Source organism: Musa acuminata, chromosome BXJ1-3 (assembly GCF_036884655.1).
Source record: "Musa acuminata AAA Group cultivar baxijiao chromosome BXJ1-3, Cavendish_Baxijiao_AAA, whole genome shotgun sequence".
NCBI lineage: Eukaryota > Viridiplantae > Streptophyta > Magnoliopsida > Zingiberales > Musaceae > Musa > Musa acuminata.
The window spans coordinates 6,520,084-6,532,749 of record NC_088329.1 but is presented as its reverse complement, the minus strand read 5'-3'; the positions used below and the strand labels follow the sequence as shown (position 1 = coordinate 6,532,749).

Sequence of the window (12,666 nt, the reverse complement as noted above, 5' to 3'; positions counted from 1 at the left end):
TAATCTAAGATCCAAGAAAGATAAATCTATCCAATCCTATCTCTGTAAGCATAGAACTGTTTTCGGTATTAAAACCTTGGTAACTTGGGTTGCAATCCCTTGCTACGATTGCAGCTGCCATCCACATATGGCTTCGGCTTCCTGTGTTGTCATTGGACACACCCAGTTAATGAACCATGGATCTAAGAGGTGATTACAAGTCTTGAAAACATAAGCCTCAGATTCAATCTGGTCAAGCAATTAAAGAGAAGGAACCACCGGCAAAGACTTCCATTGATCTTTCTTGATTCATACGATTCAAGGAATAAAGAGGGACAAGACAAGGTCAATTAACTTGCAAATACTGTTTCTACTGCTGCTGAGAACCAAGGAAAGACTCAATGGACCATCCCAAGCACCTGACAGACTACATATGATTAGAAGCCAGATGATGAGATTGATTGAGTTATAATAAGAATAGGATCTATGAAACTGGTGCATGGTTGGCGAAGAAAATATATCTTCATTGTTCAGAACTTATAATGTTAGAACAAGAAAGATCAACACAAGAGAAGCATACATGTAGTTCCAGCTGAAACCAAACACTCCAATGAAGAAGGGACAGATACACAAGCAGTGGTGAACAAACAGCCATTACCATAAGATAGCATGAGAGACACCCATCTTTAGTTCACCTACTCAGGTAACTGAGGAAACAGATCAACATCATGCAACTTATCCGCCATGAAATTTCCTCACATTTGTTTATTTTGTTTTGTGGTGGGGACTCACTTGGCCATCATGACTTTGACAAATTCCTCGTAGTTGATCTGGCCATCACCATCGACATCGGCTTCGCGGATCATTTCATCGACTTCCTCATCTGTGAGCTTCTCTCCTAGGTTGGTCATGACATGGCGAAGTTCAGCAGCGGAGATAAAGCCATTCTGGTCTTTGTCAAAGACTCGGAAGGCCTCCTTGAGCTCCTCTTCTGAATCGGTATCCTTCATCTTGCGAGCCATCAAGTTAAGAAACTCTGGGAAGTCAATAGTACCATTGCCATCAGCATCAACCTCATTTATCATGTCTTGCAGCTCTGCTTCTGTAGGGTTCTGACCCAAAGAGCGCATCACAGTCCCAAGCTCCTTGGTCGTAATACAACCTATAGTAATTCCATAAGAGCACTTCAAAACTTTATATAGCAATATGAAACTTACTTCTCCAACTCTTCATAATTAATACGTAAATCTAATTCCAAACAGTGAAACTTACAAATCAAGCCAATATTTAGTAAGAAAAAAAATATATTCATATATGCCACTGAGTTCCATAAAAAATGACCTATTCTTTTTTTTGTAGAGTAGAACCTTCCATATAATGTACAGGCAGATATGGGTAACCCTTAAATTCTATAAAGATATTGGCTAGCTATGGGCTGCCGAGATACAACCGGATTATCCAAATATTCAAGCTCCTTTGGTTTTAATCTGCATGATCATATAAATGGCATATAGTTACTGCTACTAGTAGCAGAACTTGACTCATCGTATACATGAGAAAACCACGGTTTTACAAGCTTAAGTGCTCAAAATGAAGCATATATAGTGCATGAATAACTGACTCAGAAAGGTAGATGATAATAAAGGTGCTAAACATCAGCATAAAGCAAACAGCACTTAGGCATTATATGCCAAAAATCCTGATGCATAAAAATGTAGCATGATTACCATACAGTGATCAAGCATTCAGAAGTAACACACAAGCAGATCAGTGCTTAGTCTCCTCAAACACGTTCAACATTTTTTTGTAGTCCACCTAAAATTTCATCTGTAACTCTATTCTTTCTCCAAAACATTCTTGGTATCAACTAATAACTGCAGGGCAGATAATAGCATCCAATTACTACTTATGTTGGACTGAGTTGCTCTGCCAACTTCATGCCGCAATGACCTAGCTTTGACTCTGTCAGTAAAATCAATATATTTATGAAACCTAAGCATGACTCATACCCAAAAGGCCAGAGGATTCCCACCTAGCAATTGATGTCATCCAGATTCTAGTTCGGTATATTATTATTCGGAAGACTAAGCTTAAGTTTTGACTAATTTATCATATAAATCTAACAAAGAAATGACAACTTGTTATTGTTGCAGTCTAACTCATTCAACAAATCCTCACTTTCTGAAAAAAACAAATTGCTTGAGTGATTAATAATATATTTAAAGCATAATTAGAAAATAATTACAGAACCTATCAATGAATCATCATAGTAAAGTAATAGCACACAAAAATGATAAGATATTAGGGAGTGTGTGGGATCATATAATCGATGATGATATCAGTTGCGTCCCAACCATCGGAACCCAAAAATACAGACAAACAAATATTAGATCCGATCAAAGAAATCACATAAACATATAAGAAAATGTCAAATCACAAGATTTGGCACAGATCTAGTAGTAAAAAAGAGGTGGAGAACAAAATGGGATCCAGGGGGATTCAGACCATCGCCATCCTTGTCGAACAAGCTAAAGGCCTCCTTGAACTCAGCGATCTGGTCGTCCGTGAGCTGCTCCGCCATTCCTGCCTCCGCGATCGATCTCGCGACAGAGAGACGAAGAGAGACCGATCAGCGAACAAGCACAAAGGTGATGAACGCGATGATGAGTCCGTAGGCGACGGATTTCTAGCCCTAGACGGCTCTTATATCGGGACGTCACGTCTTCCTTTTCCACAAAGGCCCCTCCTCGTGTTGCTAAATCTCAGAAAGAGAACATGTTGACGATTTTAACCTCAAGATGATGTCGATCTCCCAGGCTGTCCCTTCCCTGGACGTAGACACAGATCACCACCGTCCAAATCGGTGGGCCAGACACCCCATGCCTTGACCGCTCCATTTAGCCCCACCTGTGGGCCACAGCAGCTACAAGTTCTGGGCCCTTGCTGAGGACCCAATGACGAAACAGGTAGCCGCAACCAAATGGTTCGGTGAAAGGTTTTGCTAGTTTAGGTGGCACCTGTCGTGCTCAAGTCGTGGCAAACGTGGCGTCGAGATCCACGAAACGGCAGGCGGCCGGTGGATTTCGTACGAACGCCGTCGTCGTCGTCGTCCGTCTGATCGCGGCATCGGGCGGTTGCGACGCGGCCAGCGGACCCCGCGCGGGTTCGTGTGGGACCCACGTCGACGAGCACTTCTCATAGGGGGGCAAACTGGTCATTTCGGCGGGGATCGTCGCAGGGGTTGTTTCGTAATTTGGTGCTCCTCTTCTCCGCCCGTGGGTGTCGCAGATGTTCCTGGGGTTTCACTTTCTTCATTTGGGTGTTTGTTGGATGAAATACCCGTTTTGCCCTCGACGCGGATTGAACGCGGAAGACCCATGTCCAGTCGTCGACCGCGAGCGACGGTGCCACGTCACACGCCGACCAAGGGATGGTCGATGGTTTCGCCGGGATGTTGTTTGACTAAAATTTTGATGATCCAAATAATATTAATAATAATAAAATCATCGTCTTGCTCCCTTGTGATATTTAATTTCAATTAATATTATTATGAAGTTTGGATTCAAATCGAAGGAGATTAAACGCATGAAATCTTCTTCATGTTCGGGTAACCTAAACATTTCCTTCGGCTTCATGTGGACCTGCGACTTGACGACGAGCGGACCTCACATGCAAGTAGGATATTAAAGCCAAGAAAAATAATAAAATTTTTTGAAAAAATAAAAATTTTATTATTAAATGTACATGATGTGTATTTAAACCTAAAATTGATTACTTATGTAATAATATATTAATCATAAAAGTATATAATGCTTACACTTGAACAAATAATAATAATAATAATTGGTACTGAAAAAGAGTATCATTCAGTGTCAACATTCATGGTCTTAAAGAGATACTCCTCATGGTCTCACAAAAGCAGGTGCGACACTTGAATGCCCCCTCAGATAGTCAACAAGTTATCTCATATGTTAAGAAACTTGCATTGTTTCTTTGGGTCCATCCATACGACTCTCCATGACACAACTCTGTTACTCACTTTTTTTCTCTATATATACACACTGGTATTGTATTCCTAGGAATTTTAATCATGTGGCTTGTCAATCTGTTGGACCTGGAAAACATATATTCCAACTAATCTTTATAGAAACTCTTAATTGCCTATTGGTTCTCTAACAGTAAAATGAAGTGATTTTTCTTTCTGAAAAGAAAACATAAAATTAGACTCAATTTTCAAGAAACTCCTCTGGATGAGATAGGAGTAGAGTACCCCATCACAACCTGTTCTTAATTACGAATAACAATCTTACTCTCGGATGAAAAATATCCATTACTACACTGCTAATAATAAATGGTACACTAGAAGTAGTTGAATCTTTTTTATGAAGAGTGATGGATGTCATGTTCTTGACAATGCAAAAAAAGGATATAATAAGAGGAAAAATGACTAATATTTTTTAACAAGATCTAACTCAGGAGCAGGCACGAATTGTGGAGGAGCAAAGACAAGCAGATCGATTTTGATCAAAGCACGATGAGAGGACTTATGCTAGCAACTGATAGCCAATTACCAAAAGCTACAAGCGGAAGTACCTGAGAAGAGAGAACTTATGCTAGCAACTGATAGCCAATTACCAAAAGCACATGAACCAATGTCGACAGCAACAAGCTTCTGTAGTGCCAAAGGAGCGATCATGTGTCACCTGTTCACGGGTTTGTAGAGGACAACAGTCACATACTTGGACTGAAACCTGTGCGTCAGGCCAAGTGCCACCATTGATTGGGAGGAGGATCCCTTCTCTATGAAGAGGTGGTTGAGAACCACATGCTGAGGCTTCAGTGAGGCTTCATCGGTATTCTGCATCCCAAGTACGGTAAGGTGAAGCTGCGGTGGCACAGCTGGTGGCACTTTGGCGAAATCCTCATTCGTTGGAAACGACCAACTGTAGCTGGAGTTTGGAGATGGTGGCAAGTTAAACTCAGAAATGCTCTCCACATTTTCAGGTACATAATCCTGAGAAAAATAAAAAATAATAAGAGGAGATCTTGATCCATTATGGTGTGATAATTTAATGTTTTTGTTATCAGGAATCAGCTAAAGATAATCTTATAAAAACACCTTTCATTTTTCATGTCACACATGCACTTGCAGAAACACACATTACAAGGGAAAAATAACTCACATGAACATCAAGTATATTAGTGATACTCCCCATTCCATCGGTTGCAAAAGGAAGATCAGGAGTATATCTTAATTGGCCATCTACAATGAACTTGTATTGGTAAACTCCAGAAGGGAGAACCATCAAAATAGCATGGTCCTTGCCTGATCTCTGTAAATGCTTCCTGCAAAGCAGCACACAGTTGGCATTTTTTTCTTTTTAATTTCTCCATAAGGGTCTTGGAACAAATATACCTTGAGGTCCAGTTATCCCATGATCCTTCTACCAAGACCACGTTTCCTCCATGGTTCCATGTTATCAATGTTGGGATTCCCTTTTCAAAGGGACCATCCAAAGATTGATCAGGCTCATTCACCCATTGTTGATTAAATAAACGAGGGGCATCACCAGCTCCTGGAAGGGGAGGTACAGGAATCTGAAACACATATTTGTCCATTTCATTATTTTAGCAGTGATAGATATGCAAGCTTACAGCAAATTTGCTAACATGTAAGACATGAAACAACTGCCATGTTTCGATCAATTTTGGGCCTCGTATCACAATTAACATCTGCAAATTATTTATTATGTTTTCGAATTATGGCATTCAATTAGAAAATTCTAAAGCATGATACGTAGATGGCTCCAATGTTGGCCATCGGATTTTAAACTGTTCTTCATAATCAAGTATATTAGATGAACAGAACAAGCATTTCTATTCTTAAGTCCCCATTTTTGTGGTCATATCAATATATTATTATAAAGAAAGGATGTGAAATGGCCACTGTTAAAGAAAGATCAATCGACCATGACCCATTCACAAGCATATAAAAGACTAGAAGAATGTGAACATATAGAACTAATATACTGCAATACTTCTTTCATGTACAATAATTAAATCAGGAAGCACAATTCTTTACAATGTTGTTCAATTAAAAGTATTCAAGAATGAAAAGAACAACCAGCTGAAAACTGTATAACAAACACCCAAAAGAAAATTATGTGAAATACTATAAATATGATTGCTCAATCAACTAGCTAGAGAAAATAAAAGTCGTTGTACCCTAGTGAGATTGATCAACATGGTTTTAACATCTATATACTCTACCTATCTGAAAACAAGCAAACCATAATAAATTTTTTTATGAGAATAGAGGTCAGGAAAGCAGAAGATATTAAATTGTGATAACATCCAAGAAAGGAGCACCAGTGAACAGGCTTAACCACCAAACACTAGTTTAAGTAGACATGTCTGAAATAGGTGAACTATCCTGCCTTTTCAAAACATGAGGCATTTATTCACATGTATACTTTACAAGTAACAACAAAAGATTCATGTAGCTGATTCTAAATAGTTGGAACTTTATAACTTTTTTGTTATTTTTGTTATAGTATACTTTAAAAGATTGAAAGAAAAAAAAGACGTACCCAGTGCATGAGGCTCCTGCTAATGCGGGGTCTAGGGAAGGTCAATGTAATAAAACAAAAGATTATGGTTGAAAGAAAAGATTGAAAAAAAGCAAAAGTATTTTAAATAAATGGTGATATCATTTTTTTGAGAAAACAAGGACAACATCAAAGAGAAGATAAATGCTGTAATAAAACAGCAAAAGGAAAAAGAGGAAGCATGGGTCACCAAAAACATCGTAAATTACCTATTTCAATTTTTATTGGCAATCTAAATATGCAAATATGAAAGTGTTCTAGGTGCAGCTTATCTCTCTAGAAAGAAGCCAACTATAAAACAAGGCAAGCCAAGTTTTCCACCCATTTGCATCAAGTGGTTTCCGCATGTGCTCTGTCTGAGAGAAGTAAAAGAGAAACCTTTTGGCAAAAAAGTTGTGATAGCTCATTAACGCAATCGTGGCTTCAATTATAGAGGCATACAAAGATTAAAAGGAAAAGAAACAGCTGACAACATTTATGCAAGATCAGTGGATGTATGAATACCTTTCATCCGCTGCACTAACTTATGAAAAGGTTCTGTGTCAAATGCTAATTCAATTCCAGGTGACTTTATTCTAAGACTGAAAACAGAGTGTGGTGTATCTTTTAACTTAGTGTGACGAATTATGCAATGAACTTTCTAAGTGAATTTAATTGAGAAAGAAATATAAACAAGAGACACCATCACAACCAATACTTCTGGGCAAAACCATAAAAGGAATTTGCAACATGGTAAATAGCATAGATGAAGTAGAATATGCACATATATTATCAATCTTATATCTTGGTCCTTCACTGAAAATAAACTCAACCATAATTTTTAGGATCACCTTATCTGAACACAGAGTAAACAGGTTCGATCACAAAACAATCATTTCTACAGGATCTGGCCAGACTTGCTGGGAAATTGCACAAGGTCATTCTCAATTTTATATAACTATTATAGTATCACATAAACAAGAATCACAAAAGACCGGGGGGAACAATGAAAATTCCTGAAATAAAAAAAAGGGTTCAAAACAGAAACAATAGATTATTGCAATTCTGTGCCATATGAATTGGCCAACGCTACCAATGTGGAGTAATCAAGCCTCCTTAAAAGGAACAATAATACTATAAAAAGCTATTTGTGAAACCATCAAATTATTCTTTCTAAATGGCATTTAATAAGCACATATTGAACAGAACCAAGCAGATTAAAACTCTAAAGAAATGATCCCACTGATAATCAAGTAAACATATGACATTCATAAAGATAAAGTGCAACTTAGCAATAACATAAAATCCAAATTGGAGAGGTCCAAACTAAAGTTCCTGTACAAACTGTAAACAGCCAAGGAATCAATTGCAAACTCTAGCAGCTACTCAAAATTGACAATTGTATGCCAACTACCAACAAGAAGATATAAAATCTCACGGACATGGTTCACATCCATAGTGTACTAATCCTTCCAATTGATGCCCAATGCCCTTCAAACCATCACAATTTAGACCAGAAAGAATAAGGGCCCAGATGCAAAAAAAAAAAAAAAGGAATAAGAGAATTCTAAGGCAACTACTCAGCATTAATCATGGAAATGATTTTCTGCCAATGAACTCTATTAAGTGAACATATTCCTACATTTTCTTATTTTGCTTAAGTATTTTACTATTATTATCCAAATTGGTTTTGGACATTTTCTACCTCTTATCACAGCCACAAGATTAATTGACTTATAATTTAGCCCATCTATCAATAAAATCAATACATTTTAAAATTGTATGTGAAATGTATGTTCCCTCAATTGCAGCTCCTTAAATGGAGGCAACCTTTATCACTTCCAGAGCCCATATGGTCATTTGTAGAGATCATGATAAAGTGCACTAATTAATAAAATAATCCTGTAAGCATGGGTGAACCAGGTAAAATAAGTGAGCTTTAGGTGATACCAGGTAAGTGCATGCATTTCAGATGGGTTGAGTCTGGACATTTACTTAATTAATTTCTTCCTTTTTCAAAACTACTGTCATTGTTCACTAAATAAATCCTTTTCTCTAGAGCTGCAAGAGACAATACATGCTCAGAATGATTAGAGCTTTGAGTTTCTCATCTTGTAGATTGACTGATATGTTCTGTAAGTTTCAGATATCTTTTATTTTCCAGTTGCTTGAACTGCTAGCAATATGGTTTCCTGTAGATTTCATAATATTTAAAAATAGGTTAATTGCTGAGTTTCTACTTTCTACAGATTCTTACAAAGACTTCCATATTTGACCATACATATACTCAAATAGTAAGGAACTCTCCCTTTCATATGCTTTATACCCTGAAACTAATACGTTACCTTCAACCAATAACAACTACACAAAATTGAAAGCATTGATCCTCAGTCAGTTTTGCAAAATTAACGATCAACTATAACTGCCAAGAACCTGTCAAAGCAAATTTAATCATCCAGGATATACAATTTCACTAGGTGGTAGGCTACCATCTGGATCCATGGAGATGGTCATGTAACCACATCGCTCTGGCAATTCTCTGCTTGCTAGATATGCAAAACGGGCTTCCATTTTGGCATTCTTAATATCTCAACCAATTGCAATAGCTCCTCAATGTAGCAATTCTGAAATACAATTATAAAAGATAGCCAAATGTCGAATAATTACCTCTCTGGCAACGTAATGAACGTAATCCATGATCAAATCAATCTAGTAAACCTAATTTCTTTAGTGAAAACTTCCTTAAGATTTCATATCCTGGTGTGACACTCTTGAAGCATGCCATATAATAACCCAATCTATGATCCTAAGAAAAATATTGTTCAAATATTTCACAGGGAAGTAACTACTACTCCGTTTATATTCTACCTCCGCACAAGCTTGGAAAAGCAATTACGGGGAATAACTCGCTAACATTATCAGTCTATTTATGCAAAACAAAACAAATACCGAACTTGAAAGCTATTAACATCCTCATATCCTATTCACTTCACATTCAAATCAGTAATACCAACGTCATAACCTAAAATATGACAAGTTGTAGCCACCTCCCAATATAATCAACACATCACATTTATAGCCTAATCTAATCTGGCATTATTGTCTAAAATTCTGAATTCAGCTGTCTAAATTCGTTGATGGATTCATTAAATTGAGAAGAAAATAATCAAAAAAATCATCAACAGGCAAAGAATCACCAACACGGCGTTCGTGAACATCACCTGGGGGGCGAATACGAGAGGCGATCGGGATCGTCCGGGACTCTCCGGCGGCCAGCCCTCAGCAGAATCGACCGATCGAATTCGGCTGACGTGGATGGAGCCGGGATCGGCATCGGACCTCGATCGGAAGGAGGGGTCATCGTCGCCACCGTCCTCGATCTCATCCCTCCCGCTCACGTTCCCCATCGCCTCCCCCTTGTCCACCCGATGGATTCGAAGCTCCTTTTGCTGCGACCGCGGCTGCGCCCACCGGCGGGAAGTGGGTGTCGAGAGGCGGCGGAAAAGGAGCTACGGAGAGAGAGATTTCTGAGAGACTTCAGAGACGGTTAAAAACCGATAAAATTATAATAAACAAAAAAAAAAACTTCTTTTCTTGCGTACGCAAAGTTTTGAAATAACGTATTTACCCTTATACATTTGTTAATATAACTTATATGTCCCTTCAAATAATTTTGATATTAATAACCATCCAAAAAACTTAGACTAACAGTTACAAATATGGTTTATCTATAATTAATTTGAATTTTGAAATATACTAATAATAAAAAAATGCCTAACTATTAATATACTTCTTTCCATCATATGAGAGCTTCTAAAATTATTAGTGCCAAATAAAATTTAAGACAAGTGATAGTCAAACACACACAAAAAAAAAAAAGAAAAATTAACCACAGTGGTCTCTTCTACATAATGTTTGGTTTAATTTGATGACTAATTAAATAATCTTTTATGTTATAACTGCTTTTATTTTCTGACTTTGAATTCTATATATATCTAAGTTTTACACCATTTTGCTGATCTAAAATTGCTAAGAGTGTGGTTGTCAAAACACAAGAGGTCTCTAATTTTATTTTTATGATATAAGTGGAAGATACAGTGAGTGGTATACAGAGTATAAACCATCAATCTGGCAATGGTTAAAAGATACTGTTCATAACTTAGGAAGTTTTCATCCATATAACATATGCAACCGATTTTACTAATCATATTTTATGTACATCTACTACGTATAATCTCAATGCTTTTCTAGCTATATAAATAAATCTTTCACAAAATTCCACACTCAAAGCAATAATTAGCTTGCAAATGCAAAGTAAAGGGCATTGACAATACTAGCTGGAACTATAAACATCAGCCATGGCAAATCACATCCAGAATTCACACTTGAGTGAAACCCTCAAGTCCTGCGACTCGAGGCTCATAACACAGTATCGAAGATATGAAGCCAGGAAAGCTCCCCATCATCTGTGCATCAAAGCCCTCTTCGAACACCTCCACCGGAGCCACCAGGCTGTTATCCGGCTGCACGCCGCCGCTCGTGCTGGGCTCTGACGGGACCGAGCCACTGGAGTCGGGGCTCGCGACCGAGGCCGGCGCAGACGCCGTCGAGGCATCATCTGCAGGCTCCGACGGTGAAGAGCAGCTCGTCGTGTCGAGCTCGGCCGTGTCAGCGTCCCGCCCGGTGAGCTTCTGGACGAGGGAACGGAACGTGGCGGCGCTGGTGGTCACCCTCACTGGGTTCGCTATGTACACCACCTTGATCGGCTTCGTCTTCGCCTTGGATCGCTTGAGGCGCTTCCTGTGGACACCGAGTCTCTCCATCCTCCAGCAGCAGCAAGAGAGAGAGAGAGAGAGAGAGAGGGCGTCTGACCAGGGAGGGTTGAGGAAGGAACAGGAATCTTTATAGAGAGACAAGGGTGTGGAGCCATCGAAGGGAGAGAGCAGATAGTGTACTAGGCGATATTTTTGCCACGTGGCGTCCGGAGAAGATGAGAGAACACGATGACGTTGCCGCCGTGGGATAAGATGACGTGACGGAGAAACAACGGCTTGGCTCGGCTCGGCGTCAGGCGGCTTGCATGGCTGGCTTGGGGCGTATTTGGCGCTAAAAGTAAGGCAAATAATTGCAAGACCCAAATAGGTTGACACTCTCTGTCAAGTTGATTCATTGGAGCCCGATATATATTTTATCGTAACCCCAAGAAAATAGATTTTGGGGCCTCATGATCTGGATATGATCAGTCCACAATTGTTGAGACTTATGCGATAATCTTATTTAGAGATGATTTAATAAACCACTTAAATCTTATTGCTGGATGAGAAAATATCTTATTTGAAAGTCATCTATATATTAAATGCTTGATTTTGAATAGATAGTGACTTTGTATGACAAGGAAAGTGTTTTTATTTGAGTGGAAGACATCTTTTGTCTCTCAACCATAACCATTTTTATCACTAAGTTAAGTCAAAAATTAGGAAGACTTGGATCACTTGTAGTCTCCTGAAAATATTTTAATTAAAATAATTTATGAAAACCTTAAAATTATTAAAATCATGGGAATTAGGTAGTGCCCTCTTATTTTTCCTTTTTGCGTCACTTGATGCTCACAACACACACGAATCAGAACACTTATTTTAACCTAGTCCATGTTCTTCTTGGTCTCTCTCTCTCTCTCTCTGAGTTTGGACTGATTCACCCAAGTTGGAGGAGATGATGCCACCCTGTGGCACTCGTCCAGTCCTTTCCTTGAATGGGGGTCACTGTCCATCTGTTTTGTATGGGGGTTCCACATCAATGATTGTCTCAGATCCACATTTCTACATCCAATGAGCGGCTTGATGCATTCAACCACTGTGTAAACAATTATTTCCCCTAGTTCTCATATCCACTATTTCTTTGGTGTCAATTCATGAAAGCAACCTCCATTCAATGAAGGTCTATAAGAGGGCACATACAATGAACCAGTTACAGTTAACTTTCACTAAATTACAAACAGGAGTATGGTGTTCATACACCGTAGAGATACTTTTCTGGATCAAAGACGAAAAGTTAATATACTTTTTTAATTTAAGACAAAGTTTATCCATTAGCTACTTTG

General features: G+C 38.6%; 2 protein-coding genes across 3 annotated transcripts; both read right to left on the bottom strand.

The window, feature by feature from the left end:
* Window positions 1-482: 482 nt before the first annotated feature.
* Window positions 483-2,671, bottom strand: LOC135619320 (calmodulin-1). The gene is made up of 2 exons (XM_065121220.1): window positions 2,485-2,671; window positions 483-1,141 (listed from the first exon to the last, which is right to left on the bottom strand). The coding sequence occupies exons 1-2, from the start codon at window positions 2,558-2,560 to the stop codon at window positions 768-770; spliced, it is 450 nt and encodes a 149-aa protein (XP_064977292.1). The 5' UTR covers window positions 2,561-2,671; the 3' UTR covers window positions 483-767.
* Window positions 2,672-4,334: 1,663 nt separating this feature from the next.
* On the bottom strand, window positions 4,335-11,451 carry LOC103977746 (SNF1-related protein kinase regulatory subunit beta-1). Of its 2 annotated transcripts, none has more exons than XM_065121121.1 (5): window positions 10,952-11,451; window positions 9,788-10,075; window positions 5,396-5,577; window positions 5,163-5,325; window positions 4,335-4,993 (listed from the first exon to the last, which is right to left on the bottom strand). In XM_065121121.1, the coding sequence occupies exons 1-5, from the start codon at window positions 11,387-11,389 to the stop codon at window positions 4,679-4,681; spliced, it is 1,386 nt and encodes a 461-aa protein (XP_064977193.1). In that variant the 5' UTR covers window positions 11,390-11,451; the 3' UTR covers window positions 4,335-4,678. The 2 variants fall into 2 exon arrangements, with proteins under 2 accessions (XP_064977193.1, XP_064977203.1); XM_065121131.1 differs by having other exon boundaries at window positions 10,901-11,355.
* Window positions 11,452-12,666: the final 1,215 nt, after the last annotated feature.